The sequence below is a fragment of the Sturnira hondurensis genome, unplaced genomic scaffold (genome assembly GCF_014824575.4).
Source record: "Sturnira hondurensis isolate 20B ecotype Veracruz unplaced genomic scaffold, ASM1482457v3 Scaffold0010128, whole genome shotgun sequence".
Lineage (NCBI taxonomy): Eukaryota > Metazoa > Chordata > Mammalia > Chiroptera > Phyllostomidae > Sturnira > Sturnira hondurensis.
In genome coordinates, this window is record NW_028082759.1 from 16475382 (window position 1) to 16492918 (window position 17537).

Genomic DNA, 17537 nt, shown 5'->3' on the forward strand with positions numbered 1-17537 from the left:
ACTTCACTCTTAAGCTCAGAGAACATTTGCTGTGCCTTACTGAGATCACATGTCTGTGTCCCAGGAACACAGTAAATGATCCACATTAATCCATAATAATTTTTCAATTATTTTATAGATTATGAAATAGCACAGATTCACAGTAATATTTATGTCAGGCGTTCCGATAATGTTATATTTATAAACTGAAAAAATATGGTTTCTCCGTAACTCAATATTCCCAAATACTGCATTTTGTGGTAAGACTTACACAAACCGGTTTCTGGTAGGTTCTTTATGAACAGCTCACAGTCCATCTGATATCACACCTGTCTCTAATGGTGTCTGGAACAAACGTGGATGCTTAATCTAGACAGAAGCATTGATGGCGCTGTTTATATCACCACAGTGCATAGTGGAGACCGCAGATAGTTATAAAATATTGCTGACCATTGAGGACAAACACATTTTGCCCTATTCTTCCACAAGCACAGTGCACTGATTTTTACTCTCAACGTCTCTTGCCAGCTCTGTCTTCGTCTTAGACCTGACCACTAAGGCAAATCACTTAGGCCATGCATGACCCACAGGCATCTATGCAAAGTGGTTTTCAGAAGAGATTCTGTTCACTTCGCTGACAGCCTAGAATTACGCTTTGTGAAACTATTGACCTGCGCCTACAAGAAAACCAATCATTCTTATTTTTAGAGATAATTAGTTCTTACAGACAACTGGATACTAATCTATGATTTAGTATTTCTAAAGAAACACCTTAGAGTTTAATTACCAAAATGAGTAAAATGTTCACTAAAATATGACCATTTATTTCCAAATTTTGTGTAATAGATAGACAGAATATATATATGTGTGTGTGTGTGTGTATGTATGTGTATATACATATATAGTTTCTCTATGTAGATATATAATATGTATCATATAGAGAGAGACATTCAACTACAAAACATTTTGTATAAGAAAGCATTATTCTTGTATCCCATGATCACTGAGCCTCATGAACACTGAATTGTAATCAAGCGTTTATATGTCTGCTTCTTACGTGCTTTCATAAACTTGATAAACTCCTACAGGGCAAAGACAGTGTCATTTACGCTGTTGTATCTACCCAGTTAGCAGAGAACTTGCACGTAAGGTTGCTCCTTACTCACTTGTAGAGTAAATGACTTTGAAACTTGCCCTCAAATTACTATTCTTGTTTACCTTTTATTTTGAAACAGAGTGTTTAAATTTAAGATAACTCTGCACTCTGTCAGGTACCTTTTTCCATACTAGAATCATGAATTATTTTAAGGATTTTGTTTCTCTCTTCCAGTCAGAACACCCAGTTATGTTCTCTCCTCTTAGCGCCTATTTCCAGTCCCATAATCAACTCAGAGGTGACTATTCAAGTCATCTTCAAATATCACCAAACATAGAAAGTGGTAAAATTCAAGACAAATACAGAACATCAGAGGTGACCAAGGCTAAGAATGCGGTGAGTTAAGGCCTCCAGAAGCTTCCAGAGAGCCAGTAGTAGCAATTTTCACTTTATTTGATTATTCATATGCCCATTACAAAGGTCCTTGTTACACAGAAATAATTTTAGATATTTCTCAGCAAATATGAATAGAAGAAAATATTTCCCCCTTGTCCCAGCCTTGTTTTCTTCCCTAAGTCACACATAGTAGAGTTGTCGGGTTTTGTTAGCTTCTTGGTGAAGAAGAGCCATGGGAAGCGTCTGTTCTCCCCATCAGAAAAGGCAGGCACAGACAGGGAGAATTAGGCCAGTCCCCTGGGTGACAACTGAATTGTTCCATCATCTGTTTTTTTGATGGATGGGAACATTCCTGAGCTTCTCCGGCCCATTTCACCCAGGAAAAATGTGCTATGAATACTTATTTGATGTTCAAGTCCACAAAAGGTGATTAAGCACAGTTCATGACTGTCCATTAAAATGCACAAATGTTCTATTAAAGAAGAGAAACCCCAAATGAGATCTTTATGTGCATGCATATTCATGAAGTCCTACCAAATTCTAGATCTTGCCACATGCAGTTAACACGTTCACCTTCGGTCCCATGTTATAGCACCGAACACAGTGTTTCATCCAGACTAGTTCAGTGTATTTTTCCAGAGTGATTGTTGGAATAGGTGAATGGATGATTTGCTGAATCAGCAGTTCATCCTTCAACTTGAACCAGTGTTTTTAACAGAGACGTTTCATTTTTGCTAATGTAATCATAATTTTCCCTTGGTTTTATGTTGGGTCTCATCATCTCCCTTGGGTATTTTCCCGACTCTTACAATGCCAGCTTCAATGTCAGGTGTCTGGAAGTGCCCATGTATAGAAAATGTGCAAGCTTGCATACATACACTGTAAAATTTTATGATTACATTTAAATCACGTGCCCTTAAACTTTAATACCTTTTAATGGGACTAGTCAGACATTATTTCCAAAATAGAAAATTTCAAATCCCCAAAATTCATTTCCATTTTAAAGAAATGCTTAGGTACATTCAGGCAGGCTGTTGTTATATTCGGGTACCTCCAGTTTTATAAAAAATCCATCCTGCAGATTGGTTGTGTGTTGCACACTGGCTGGCCGTGTCCTATAATTCAGCTGGTTGTGTAACTATCTAATGGTGTACAGATAACATCTAGTTACCAATTTAAAATTAAAAGCCTTGGTCAATCAATGGAAATGTTTTAAACAAATGTTATTAACCAAATGCTTTATGTAATATGTTTTGACTGAATCAAAATCTTTAGCACGATGCAGCATTTATTAGGGCGAACTTAGCCTGTGAGTTTGAGCTTCGTTCTAACGTTTATTTGAAGACGTGGTGATACTCCACATAGTGATAATCATCAGAACAAGAATATATTTTTGCCGGTTATTACCACATTGTTATGTGGTAATATTTCTTAGAGTTGTACTTTCATTTGTTTTTATTCTTGAATAGCAGGGTATTCAGTCAGATGTTAGTTAAACATCAGTCGTCTGCGTAGCAATGTTGTAGGTACTTGGGGAAAAACAAATTACATATATAAAGTGGATTCTGACCTCAACAACCATATCACCTAACTCAAATGAATGGCCAGCCCCCATAAAGCAAGCTGAGATATTGAAAGTGATTCCCAAAGTAGCTGTGGTTGTGTGACACAGAAAAACGTTGAAATATTTAGAGAGAAGTTTTAAGAAAGTTAGAAATGAAAAACATACATCCTTTCCTTCTTTTATTCATTCTTTCTTTCTTTTGTTTATCACCTGAGGACTTGAGAATAAAAGGATTAATAAATAATAGTCATTCCCTCACAAAGCCCTCGGTCTATCAGAAAAAAAAAATGCTCTAAGCAGAGAAAGCGTAGTGCAAACAGTTCTTGGAGATGGAGAGACTTGAAAGGGGTAGGATTTGGATTGATGGAGGAGCAGGAAGAAGGCATTCTAAGCATATAAAGCAGATAGACGTGTTTGTTTCTCCCAGCTCTCCTTCATGTCTCCAGCGTTCAGCAACAAGCAGGCTCGCAGCAGAGGCTCAGAAAATACATGTTAAGCTTCTTAGGAGCCTGTTGCTAGGATAGCAAGACCGCTAACACCGATGAAGTTTTTATTTGGAAGGCTGATGAGAAAGAAAGAGAAGTTTCTAGGCTGACTCAAGTAGACAGGTGCCTCTAGGCTGAGAGAAGAATGAATGCTGGCTGCAGTATTTCGCCTGCATTTGATCAGAGGAGTGATGACATGAGCGTGGTGACCAATGCAGATAAATGTGGCACTCGGGCAGAGACCTGCTTGTGTGGTACCTGATACGTAGGTCTGGGTCCAAACCAGGGACACGTGGACAGGTCAGTACTGGAGACACAATGGCTGAGTATCTGAATCCACAGTGTGACTAGGGGCTGAATTTCGGGATAAAGCCAGCAGTGTGGATACTGGAAAGGAAGGTCAGGGGTGTTTACATATGCAAACAGGTGAAGTGGGGCAGGATGATCAAGAGGAAGCCAAGGTTGGGAAACCTCACTTAATTCTGATGGATGCCAGGTGTCTGGCTATTCTGAGTGGACATGATGTGTGTGCATGTATGTATGTGTGTGTGTGTGTGTACAGGTGTCTCTATTACAGAGCATGGGCCCTACATATGCCACTTTGTGTCATAGAGTATTTTAAGTGCAAATCCTTTCATCTAACCATTTTGGTAAACACAGGGTCAGAGAAAAGAGCTGTCAAGCCATTGAAAGGACAGAGGCTTGCAATGTTGAGCTAGGCCAGCACAGTGCAAATCTCACTCAATTAAAGATCAACTGAAGCTTCTTTCTAAAGATGGCACTTGGCCTTGATAATCCACTGGCCAGTTCTAATCAAAGTCCCCTGGAATTGGTAATGACGGTGGGACATTGTACAAGGAGGCACAGATACAGCAGGGCTACTTTGGACACCCACATCAGTGCTGGTTTAGTCTTCACTTTCCTGCTGATGAAAAAGCTGATCCGTTAAACAATGCTGAACTTTAAAAAAATTAACTACTGATTCGAACAGTCAAGATTTCTCTCCATGCTACCAAGATCATAAATGTGTGGCCTGCTTAAGGAAGCACCGTGACCCCTGCCCTCCAGGCTCACTCTGCCAGGTGCGATGTGCCCCTGACTACTCACTGCTGCATCCATCAGGCTTTTTGCATCTATTGCTACTGAGCTCGACCTTCATTTGAGCTTAGGTTGTAACCCAGAAATAAATAAGAACCAAGATCAGCACCTGACTCAGAATGGAATAAATATTACTGCTAGTTCCCCCACTGACTTTATGCCCTCATTGCCAAGAAAAAGATTATAGCTAGTTCATCTCTAAGAAGTTGGGTTGTCTGAAGGCTCCATGAAGGTCAAGGACCCCAGTTAGGCTCCATTTAATAAAGGTTAGTCTTTTCCGTTATTTCTTTCTTACAGCAGGAGACAACAGCAGAATGGTGGCTGCTGTTTTCAGGGGAAAAGGCCCGGCAGTCTGTTCTTCTGACAGGTTGTGCCTGTGGTTTATTGTTTTGTTTTGATTCTGAATATCTCATGGGACTGAGCAGCTAAACAGGGTCTGGAGGCTGTTCCCCTGGTCGGAGAGGGGGAGGCTTGGTAGCACCAGGTGCACTGTTGTCATCCTTACACTGCCACGGTCTTCTCCCCGCTGACCAGCCCTTCCTCTTCCTCCTCATGGGAACAGTCTGAAATAAACTGTGTGACCTTAGTTAGGGAAGAAAGTGGAGTAGGCCCCAGCCATACCGGCAATCTAAGCAAAACAAATTTCCCTCATGAACCAACCTTGTGAGTGATAATCATCAGAACAAGAATATATTTTTGCCGGTTATTTTCCTTTGTGTGCATGTTTTCACAGAGATATTACAAAGAGTGCAGGGAAACCAGATATTCAAGGCTCCCTTCGAGAATCCTGATGACCCATTGTTAGCTCCCCAGTTCCAAAATAATTATCTTGCGCTCCAGTCTCCTAGGAACTGAACCATCATCTTTCACCCTTACAACCCACTCCCTGTTTCGTATCCCAGTGGCGCGAATGGATGTGGAGTCCTGATACCAATCCTGTCTTGTGTTAATACCGGCCACTAATGTCCCATGATTCAAGCTGACTGACCCTTTAGCCGAATGATTGCTCCATTTCCGGTTATGTGACACTCCTTATTTCAGACTTAAGGGTATGTGTGACCAGCCTGTCTTTTTGTAGAGTCATAGTACAGAATCTGTCATTGGGCTCATTTTTAAATCTTAGATAACTGAAGCTGAATCGTGCTTCTGTGAGGTGACACACACCTGCGCCTGACCCGGGGCTCCCTCTCCTGACCTTCCTCTGTCTAGCTTGTCCTCAAGTTCTGGTCTTTTCATAAAGAAGAATTCCCACTGTGTACTACAATTTTGCAGGAAATTATGGGCTAAGAATCAAGTCTTTTGAGTCAAGGGGAATTTATAATCCAGTTGTAGCATTTTAATGTTGAATGTTATTCAACAACATCTCTTACCTGATGTCTCTTTATATCTAAAACTAAACTTATTTGATGATGTGTGAGGTTAAATCAGCTTATGTCCATATACCAGGTGCTACACATAGCAGCCCTCAATGCATTTCTGAGTCATCTTCTCTCCCTCCCTCCTTTGCTCCTTCCCTCTCTGCCTTTCTCCCAGGCCCTGCGCAATAGATTGAGGATACGGCTTCCAAATAATTCATGGTCTGGTGTTAGAGACAGAAGTGCAAATCAAATGGATAGCTTCAGTCTGCTTCGCAGATGCCATAAAAGAGAAGGAAGCATGAGCAACAAAGTTCAGAGCCCTGTCACTGTCAGCTTGGCAGGGTCTTGTCCCCCAAAAGTAAAGGGTAGAATGGGTCTACTCAGGGTGCTCTGTTGAGTGTGGCTTCAGTAACGTGCCTGATTGGGCATTAGTATCGCATAAGGAACTGCTCCGTTTCTCATGCCCAGTAAACAGCCTCCCAACTCTTGTGTCCTCTAAACATTCAATGGTTTAAATATCTTCCTGCTGTTTGCCACATAACCCCTTACTCTATGGTCGTCGACCTTGGTCAATAAACACACTTCACTCTGCTTCTCATTCCAATGATCGCTCTAGTGGCTGCGAAATTCACTTTTCCTATCAACGAAATCCTATAACTCAAGGTACCAATAAAGGAAGAAGAGTAACATACAGGTATAAAATTTAAAATCATTCTTTTAACTAATCTGTGCCGGCTGTTCAGCAACATGATTAAGATCAGTTGATCCATCCCTTGTATTCCTTTACATAAGAAAGTCAGCATGCAATATTGCTTGTTTTTCTTTTAAGTTAGAATGAAAGTTCTTCTCAACATGAGCAACAGGAAGAGAGATAAAATTTTATCTCATATCCAAGCTAATCTAGAAAATTAAGAGCAACCCTCTCTCCCTTTTGTCCTCAACAGCAGAGTTTATTCCCATTAGCTGGAGACTGCACTTTATGAATTTCCATTTCCTAGGGCAGTCAAATTCACAGAGACATGAAGTAGAAGGATGGTGGCCAGAGGCTGAGGGAGAGAAGAACGAGTTCATGTCTAAAGGGTACAGAGTTTCCGTTGGGGGAGATGGAAAAGTTCTGTAGTTCAATGGTGGGGACAGCCGCACAGCGGTGTGAATGTGCTTAATAGCCCTGAACAGCACACTTAAAATTGTCAAAATGGTAAACTTTGTGTGTATCCTGTTAGAATTAAAAAAAAGAGTTTTTAATGCAAGTGGTGGACATATTTTAAAAATGTTGGTGTGTCTTCTTTTCTTATTAAATATTAATAAGGAAAATAGATATATCCAGTTTGAAATTTCAGGCTTTGGGCTCAATTATGGGTAAATATTATAGGGTAGTTTATCATTGCTTTATGACAGAAGAAAATAGTCAACTAAATGAAAAGATTGAATAACACTTCAATTTTACTTTATTAAGAGAAAGTGGATTTCTTGTTTATCCATAGTCTGGCCAGATGGATGGGAATACTGGAGCTCGTCACTCATTCCACATTCTTATGATTATTCCTCTACTTCTCTAAAATGGAATCAGCCGCTGTTGCCGTATGGGGTTTTTTTTTTTTTGCCATAAAAATGTGCATTGATACTCATGCTCGTTTCAGGATAGGGTGTGGGCCAACGTGGGGAAGAGCCTGAACCGCATTATTGCCATGGTGGATAAGCTGATTGAAAGCGATGGCGGGAGTGAAGGCAGCCGGGGCAGCAAGAACGGAGAAAAGGACCCTTCGGCCGTGGACTCCATTGTAACTCACCCAGGGGGTAAGGAATCTCTTTCTCCAATCATCGAGTAAACAGAATGAGAAAGTCATGATAAGACGAGATAGAAAAAGAGGATCCGTAGTGCCTTTGATGAAAGTGCTGATAGCGTGCTTTTCTTGCCCTGGCTTGGATGATGGAAGGCTATTTATCAAATTGCATCTCCGCTACGTTGTCAGCACTGCTTGAAATGCTCATGTTGTGTTTTTCTTTTGCCACATAACAACCTTCTTAAAAAGAAGAACAGTGTTTTCTTTTAAAGAATCTGACATAGTTTAATCTACTTTTATGCATTCCTCCAAAATTGTATTAGGAAGAAAAACAAACATCTGATCTTAAATCTCTTAGAAATTTCAAGAGATATCAGGATATAATACCTCAGAATGGGGCCCGAAAAGAATGCAGTATGATAGATAAACTGCTCTTTACCTTATTCTGAGGATTATTTTTTGTGAATTATTTCAAAAGGATTTAAGAAGGTTTGATTCCAAATAAGAATACTATGTTTGGCCCTGACCAATGTGGCTCAAATCTGACCAGTGGGTTGAATGTCATTCTGCAAAGCCAAGGGTCACTGGTTTGATTCGTGGTCAGGGCACATGCCTGGGTGGTGCATTCAGGCCCCAGTCAGCACACTTGTGAGAAGCAGCCCGTCAACGTTTCTCTCCCTCTCTTTCTCCTTCCCATCCCATCTCTCTAAAAACAACTAAAACTGAATTTTAAAAAAATCACGTTTGTGCACTATTCCAAAGACATATTAAAAAGTCTAGATTTTCATGGAGAGATGTACACATCATACACACATGCACATAAATGCACATACATGTGTGTGTGTGTCTACAGACAGGTGTATAGATAAATAATTGAAAGGTATGGCTTAACACAGCTGATCAGAGAATGTGATAATCAAAATTTAACTATAGTTGTGTCCCTCTTACTGGTTTTTTTTTTGGTTGTTAAAAGTCTGTTTGCTAATTCGATTAGTTTTGTTGAAAAAAATGGAGACTAACACCATTTTTTTAATGGTGGTGAGAATCTCTGTCAGAGTTGCCCCAGCCCTCCTGCTATACATCCTAGGTCTCTGTAGAGAAGAAACAGTGTTGCCCGACCCTCTCCTTCTGCAGCCTGCTTTGCCTTTTATTTTAAGAAAATAACTTATAAGAAAATACGAATGCTTCTCAAGTTCAGTTCATGTTTTTCCAACTTGTTTTCCTGATTTTTTCATTACTCGCATTTCACCAGGAGTTTAATTGTGGGAAAATCAATCTTTTATCACTGGAGTAACAGTAGAACCATTCCCAAGCCATTCTGGAATCTGTGGCTTCCTAAAGTTCTTTTTGTTGTTGACGGCCCTCATCTTCTGTGGTGCATGACGCAGGTGGAGAGTTTACGCTAATGTTCTTCCTGTTCATACTGTCTTGGTCTAACTGTCTGTGGGGGGTTTCATTTTTAATGGTATCAGTTTTAGTAATGAACTTAGTCCGATTTCATAACTAAATGAATCAAAATGTGTATTTCCCCTGCCCCATTGCTAGGTTCAGCCATTTCTAAGAAACCCTGGTATCACGTATTGGAAACTAGTATGTAGAAACCAACATTTAGGTGGATAGGAACGTTTTGATGGCTCTTGTTAATGACAGGTACTCTCACCACCGGTTACCTACAAGCATTCTTTCCACCTGTAGGCTTCCCAGCCATTCTTATTTTCACTGATTTCATACTACTTTGGGTGGAAATCCTTGTTTTGTACTTTCTGGTCATTTGTGAAGTTTGACATTATATAACTTAATATATCATTTCAAGATCTTTATGGTAATAAAATTGATTTCTCCAATTTATCCACAGCCCACCAATAGCATGGAAAAGGCATTTCATTCTTCTCTTTTTACAATTAATTAATGAACTGAGTCAGTGAAGAATTTGCATTACCTGTAATTTATTGAAATGTATGACGTGGTACATACTAACAGGCCTTGGTTGCAATATCGTTTATCAGTGATTTGTTTCCTGATGTTGTATAAGTTTTTTTTCTTTAAATATTAAGCTCAGCAAATAGTTTTAATCAACTTCTGGAGTTCTTATGCTGTCAATGTATGTTTTCCATTGGGATACATTTTGAAATCTCGTAGGTTAAGTCAACCATTTGGCAATCAGTTTTTCTTTCTCTATCACCACCCTCTATTTTTACACGTCAGCATTTGCTTTGTGGTGTGTATCTAACGTGGTTAAACAGGCGATCTTCTGAATGTGTCTACCTTTATCCATGTATGTTCCTCTCTAACCCGCAGACATTTTTCTTTTCAAGTTGCAGACTTTCCTTTAATAATGTATTTAATAATGTTTTAATGTGTGGTTTTGAAGGTTGCTTGTTTTAGATCTAGGGTTTTACAGTATATCTTCGTGAATGTCTTTTCAGGATTAATACAAAAGTGCCAAGAGAAGTCAACCTTCTCTACTGTTCTGAACATAAGTAATAGAGTGTCCTGTCCAAATGTTCATGACTTATATGTATTTCTGTGTTTTCTTTGTGAATGAGATCGTCCTCCTATTTTGTCATATACTTAAACATATTTAGAAGCATGTACTATATGCATAACACCACATGCCTTCAATTTCAGAATAAGTTGAGGACTCAAGTATAAAATCAGGAAATATTAGAATCATAGATCTTGATATTCCCTTAAAGATTCTGTAATTAAACTACTTAAATTATGCAAAGAAGCTTACCCACAGTATCTCCGCCCATTTCCACCTAACCTGTGCCACACAACTCCACCGATAGAAAACCGTTTTTATTTCTAGAGTGGCAGAACCTAGCTGTTGATCAAAATACATTTCCTTTCATTTTACCCTTGGCCCAGATCTCATCCTTTGCCCTAACAAATTCATTTCCTTTCCCACATTATCACCTAACATATCTGAAAGCCATCGCTGTATCCATTTTTGAATTGCCACTTTCTCGGTCATTTTCAAAGGAGTGGCATGAAATGCAGAGGATATGGGACCACTACCCACCTCCTCACTTTTAGATGCTATTCCATTAATGCTATCTTTGTTTTCATCAGTCACTCGGACAGCCACATTCTACTGCGAACTCCATCGGTATCTCTAGGTCTTGCTAAATTTGACCTATTTTTCAAGCTTCTCAAGATTCAAGTAGTATTTAAACACTAATGTGTGTTAGAAATTGTGGGATATTAGGGGCACAAGGAGATTAAGACACAGTCTATCTCAATTCTACTGAAAAGATTGATGTCTAAACCCATGACTGCAGTATAATACACTTTTGAGTACACTCTAATAAATACCTATTTCTTTCATCCATCACGTCTATTGTCCTACCCAGGTTTACTTTATTCACATTTTATAAATGCTTTCTGTCTATTCACAGAAGTAATGGATAAAAATGATGGGAAAACAGGTAAAAACAGATCCTTGAGACACAGCACTAAAAAGAACTTTATTCATTGAAACACACCTGCTGATCACTACTCTTTGAGAAGGTGTGGCCAGCCATCGACGTATTTGTCCATTCACCTCATTGCATGCCCTGCATTTCTCTTTCTCCACAAGAACATCGTGAAATCCCTCGTGGAAAGACCAAACATCCATCCTATGTCATTGAATACCTTTTTCTAATGTACCCAACTATAAGCCCTGACATAAATGCTGTGTCAGAGTTCGTCTTAGTTTAGGTATAGTTGGGGTACAACATTACATTAGTTTCAGGTGCATGACGTAATAATTCAGCATTTGTATACTTTATTTTGTGGTCACCACCTTAAGTCTAAAGGCCATCTGTCACCACATAAAGTTATGACAATATGACTAGCTACATTTCCTGGGTTGTACATTTCATCTTCATGGCTTTTTATTTTATTTTAACAATTTTTTCTTGATATTATTAGGTGAGTAACCTCAATATTTGTGCATTTTTACACATACCTGCATGAAAATCATTATATTCCAGAACTTATACTCAACATTAGACAATTATTTTAGTGGTTTCATACCATGTAACAAATGTGTTTTAATGGGGAATGTGCCAAAATTGAAGCAGATGGCATCATTTTCATCAAAGGGCCTAAAGTAGTAATATTTGTGAATTCCATGAATTCCTATACATGAACATTTAGAATTTTGTGAGAAATAAGCATGGATGAATCAGGTTTTTTAAAACTCATAGGTTAGCAGGTGAAGTAATTTTTAAAGTACATTTACAAGTTAAAAAATACTCAGTAGAATGTAAACAAAACACACCACAGATATCTTTATTGTAAAATTAGAATTCCGATAATAATTTACATGATGACATTTTTGAATGTCTGCTCTTATCAGGAAAATAATGTTTTCCTTAAAATTGTGCAGTGAATAATGATGTAACAAAACAACACTCGACTCAGGGCCAAGCTAACTTGGCAAGTTCACAGTTTACTTATCTGGCTACATGGCCTTTGACAGCTCATATAAATTCTCCGGACCTCACTTCAGTTGGTAAAATAATATCATCTGCAAAAGTTCAAAATTGCTTCCAGTTATAAACTTTTATGAGAATAAAGATGCTGCATTATTTAAAGTAATTTTTTCTTTCCTTTCTGTCACTTGACACATTTTAATTGAGCACCTACTATGTGTCAGGCACTATTCCTAACACTGGGGATACAGCAATGAATGAGACAGATAAAACAGCTGTCCTCCTAAAGTTTGTCTCCTGCAGCAGAGAGACATTTAAAAAATAACATGAGAAATAAGGTCATTCTGTAACATGTCAGTGGTGACAAATGCGGTGGGAAAATATACAGCAAGGTAAGAGGGCTTGGAAGTATTGCTGGAGGGCGGGAGTTGAAGTTTAGTGTTCTGGTCAATGGGAGTGTCCTTGAGAAACTGATGTCTGAGCAAAGACACCAGGAGGCAAGAAAGTGTCCCTGTGGATACTGAGGGAGGGATTTCCAGGGTACAGGGACGGCTAATGCAAAGGCCCTGAGACAGACATGTGCCCTCCACGAGCATGAAATAACAAGGAAGCCCATTTGGTTTCAATGAAGTGCAGGAGAGAGGGCAGAAAATGAATTTAAAGAGGTAAGCTGGGGAAGGGTCATGTAGGTCTTTTGTGTTGACTTGGTCTTTTACTCTGAGAAAAATGAGAAGCCATTGGAGGGTTTTGAGCAGGGACTAGACTTATCTGGCGTGTACTTTAACACAAGGCTGTTGTGGTGTGAGGAGGCTGTAGATGTAAAGGGTAGAAGCAGGTATTGACCAGTTAGAGAGTGATTATCTAGGTGAAGCGTGATGGTGGCTTGGGCTGAGAAGCTGGTGGCAGTGGAGGTGTGAACATTATTTCTTTGCAACCTGTACTTATTTTGAAGGTAATACCAACAGTTTTCTGATTTTGAAGGGAAAGTGAGAGGGAAAGGAGGAGTCAAGAATGATTGAATTTTTGGCCTGAGTAAAACTGGAAGGGAAGGGGGGCCATGTACTCACGAGGAAAGACACTGGAAGGAACAGGTTTTGTGCTCAGGAGCAGGAGCCCCTTCGGAACATGTTATATTTGCACAGAAACATCAAGTATACAGTTAGATGTAAGACTCTGGAATTCAGGAGAGAGGAACGAGTAAAGACAAAAATTTGGAAATTGTCCATATGTAGATGATACTTAAGGCCGTGAAACTGAAAAATGTCAATAAAGGATTGAGTTTTACAGAGAAAAGGGAAATGACTGATATCACAACAGGGGACATCCCAGGGTTAGTGTCTCAGAACGAAGTGTAGGAACCAGCAACAAAGCTGGCTAAGGCATGGCCAGTAAGGTGGGAGGACACCAAGCGAGTGTGGTATCCTGAAATCCAGGGTTAGCAGAAATCCCACGAGGGAACGCTCCACACGCCTACCGCTGCTGATAGGTCACGTGAAATGGGGGCTGAGGAGTGACTTTGGATGGAGCCGCGTGGAGGTCGTTGATAGCACTGACGAGAGAAGCTTTGTTAGCATGGAAAGAGACTAACGCCCGAGTAGAGCAGGTTGAGGAGAAGGAAGAAAAGAAAGTGGAGACAGCAAGTGGAGACAAATCTTGATGAGGTTCACTGGGAAAAGAAGCAGGGAAATAGGGTAGAGGCTGTAGAGGGGAGTCAAGAAAGGGTTACTCTCTGGAGATGGGGAGGTAACATGTTTGTGTGCTGACACTAACAAAGGGAGTGACCCAGTAGCAAAGGGAACATCGATAATGGAGGAGGAAGGGGAGGGAATTGGTGAGTGGGACTCTGAAGTGGGTGAGAGGGCGAGGTCTGCCTACAGGCGGCAGGTCCCAGCCACAGGAGTTCATGGGGCTTCTCTCAGAAACAGGGGAGAAGGATGCGCACAAGAAACTAATGCAGGTGGGTAGGGAGAGATGGTGTGATGCAAATTTCTTTATGGTTGTTTCCATTTTTTTTAAGATAGTAGCTCACACTTTCAGGGTTGCTTAATACGTGCTAAAAACTTTAAAAATATTACTTAATATTCACTGGTATTAATTTTACTGAATATTCCGTATTACTTATAGGGGCTCTGCCTATATTACTTAATTCTTTCCACACTTTTAAGACTGATCATATACACTCATGGGTAAAGGAGTGAGGGTTGAAGTTGCCTGTGCCCTGTCCTGCCTACGCTGGTGGCAGAGCTTGGCTTCCCACCCGGGGGTGGGGGGCGGGGTGGGGGGCGTCTCTGAGTCAATAGCCTGCCCTCCTGACCACTAGGCTGCACTGCCCTGTTCCTTCCAGGAAAAAGCATCTCTAATCTTTCTCTCTGCAGATAACTTTTTGCTCTTACCTTTTGCACAGAGCGTTGTTTTTATGAGATAACTTCATGAAAATCAATCCTGTAGATAGCTCTTAAGTTTGCTATGGAACCGTGCTTTACGCAGAAATATCGCCATGTATTCACAATGACACTAGAAAAACGACTTAACTCTTTCATAACTGTCCTGTTCACTCCCACAGAGAAACTGGGGTAGACAGAGAAAAGAGATTCGTATGTCCCATCCGGGAACTTCGGGGCAGATGGTTGCAAGACTGAATAGAGAAACCGCACTGGGTGCAGCACTCACACGTCTTTCCACGAGGCTTGGTTGTATATGTAGAAATATTTCTCTTAAAAAATGGTGCACTGTATTTCACTTGCCTTGAACTTGACTGGTTCACTTCAAGATAAAATACGTCTCGTCCACCTTCCTCTGCGTGCAGGCTTAAGTCAACTCAGTATCATAGCAGTGCCCGTCGCTTCTCAATCTTGGTTGCTGGACAAAATTTGAATGAGGAGCTCTCTGATGATGCAGATGTCTTAGTGGTTTCAGGTTGCTCGGCGACCTATGACCTATGCAGCTTATTCTTAAATGCTCAGCACATGTGCAGGCTGGAGTCCTGGGGTTCGTTTCCTCAAGGCTGAAAGGCAAAACAAGCCTGATGTGTGTGAGTGGGCGACCCGGGCAGGTCCGGCATAAGCCCCTGTCCCAGCCTTGTGCTCCACCAGACACAGAGCTTGTTTGATTAGTGGATTTAGTTCCTGGAAACCGTCTTAGCAGAATTTACTTAAGGCTTTCAACTTTGTGCTACGAGATGAGGAGCTGAACCAGGATATCAGTTGGCGCATTTCCGTTGCTATTTTTCTAAGAGCAAGCCTGGAAAGTTTGACGGCGCTGTGTGCTCAGGCTGGCAGGGTTTAAACAAACAGGGCCTCCCTGACATGAGAAAAGGCGGCCTTTGTTCTTTCTGCAGCCGTTTGTCTGAGAGCAACCGTACGCTCATTTTTCTATACCTCTGGAAGGTGCCCAGACCAGTCACTTAGCTTGGGTCATAGTTCAGCGGACACAAGGATGAGTACGTTCTAAGATATTCGAGTGCCCTTTAAGACTGCCCCGAGGGAGCGACGAAGGAAGGAAGGTGCAGGGTAACTCCCAGGGCTGCCATAAAGCTTTCCTCCTGGGCCCTGCACGATACCTGTTATTTCTAGATTAGGTCTTGTGTCTTATCTTTTTGCTCTCTGCTCACGAGTACTCTGCACCTTCCTCCTTCTGTCCCATCCCTCCGTGCCCCTCCCCTCACCCTGCTGTGGTGACTGCCCACCGCACTTTCCATTGTTTTTCTCCCCTCCCCCCTCCCCGCCCCGTAGCGTCATGCTTAGATTAGCATCTGCTATGTTATTCAGCCTTTTCCGAGTCCTTGAGCCATCTCAACCCTTCCTGCCTCCACACGGTCCCTCCTGTCTTTTTGTGGCATTTGGCATCAGCAAACGAGACACCCCTTCAGACTCAGTTTCTACAGAGCCTCACTTTCAGGTCTTTACCGCCTGCAGCCTTGAGCTTCCTTGACCCCCCCCCCCCCCACCACCACCAGCCAGGACATTTTCAAGTGTTCAGTAAAGGACACAACCAGGGCAGGACATGATCTTGTCACCAGAGATGTTCCCTCAGGTCTCCGAACTCCTCACTCTTGTAAATGTGCTTCATCGCTGTTCCATCTTTTGCAGCACTAACGTCTCCCTGACATTGTAGGTCTTGCTTTATACCTCTTCCCTTCCCTTCTATCTTTTAACCTGCTTGAGGGTAGGGGCTGTGAGTTCTAAGTATTAAATACACTCAGAGAACCTCATAGCTAAGAGGTTCTATGACACGTACACCAGCCTGCATTTCCCGGGGCATCTTGGATGAGATATGAGACAAATTCACATGAACCACCGAGTCCTGTGGAGGAAAAGGCTGCATGGCTACTCCCTCAAGCAGGGACCACCTCAGAGTGGCTTGGCCACTCTCTCAAGGGGAGAGCGTGCTGATGCTTACCTAGACAGGCTTTTATTGGGTTTAAATTGCATAGGAGTACAGTACAAGCTCATTAATCATTGTCAGGCAGTAAGGATCAAACAGTAGATAGCATACAAAGAACTATTAGGGCTTCTTCTGAGTCAGGGTCTATCAGCTAAAAAGGCTCCAAAACTTTGGGAAAGAAACTCATTTCCCGCTCAGACCTTTATCACTTAACTAAGAGCATTCTTAGCAAAGCAGGCTTCACAGGATTTTACATATCCTTTCTCAGGCCTGATCTCCTGGGAAGCCCGCCCTTTCCAGCACAGGCCCTGTGTCATAGTTTCAGGCTTAAGTCAGGCAGAGGAGGCAGATAGCGAAGGAATTTTCGGAGACTTCTCTCGGACTCAGGGGAGTCAGGCTTCGTCAAAGCGGAGGGGAGAGGGTCCATTACCCCCTTTCTCCATAGCCCCCAAGTCCTTCCCTGGGGCCTCCACATGATCGTGCCTGTCTTAGGTCGTTCCCCCTTGAGGAATCTTACCCCTCATCTCCTAGCCAACCAAGCCCTGGGGGCCAGTTATGGAAAAAGGAGGAGAAGCGGCTCCCCTGCCAGGGGGACAAGTTTTGTCTCCTTAGTGGCTTATGGTCTGAAGTTTGTTCACTCAGCCTTAGCCATGGAGGGTTTACAGCTCCTAAAACCAGGCAGGGCGGTTCCCAACAAGTTCTATTTGTCTAATAAATGAGGATGATTCTTATGGTGGCAGTGAAAAGGCGGAGAAAAAAGGTGATACAAGGAAGATAGCTTAGCATTTGTTCATGAAGATACATGCAGGGTAAGTTTTTAGCTCCTGGACCAAAGCCAGGAGGTGGAGGATGAAGACGAGCAGGGTCTTCCTGTGTCTGGAAGGGACACCTCAGCAGGTGTCCCTTCCCTGTGTCTGGACCAGCCTGGCTCTGTGCTCCGTAACCTCAGGGCACATCCGGCTGTGGGAAG

At 41.6% G+C, this 17537-nt stretch overlaps 1 protein-coding gene across 3 annotated transcripts in view; it reads left to right on the top strand.

Moving 5' to 3' along the window:
* INPP4B (inositol polyphosphate-4-phosphatase type II B) overlaps positions 1 to 17537 on the top strand; it is a 241481-nt gene that overhangs the window by 164002 nt on the left and 59942 nt on the right. For all 3 annotated transcript variants that reach the window (XM_037058473.1, XM_037058471.1, XM_037058472.1), the window contains one exon: positions 7617 to 7773. In XM_037058473.1, coding sequence (XP_036914368.1) covers positions 7617 to 7773 — 157 coding nt within the window. The remainder of the gene's footprint in view (positions 1 to 7616; positions 7774 to 17537) is intronic.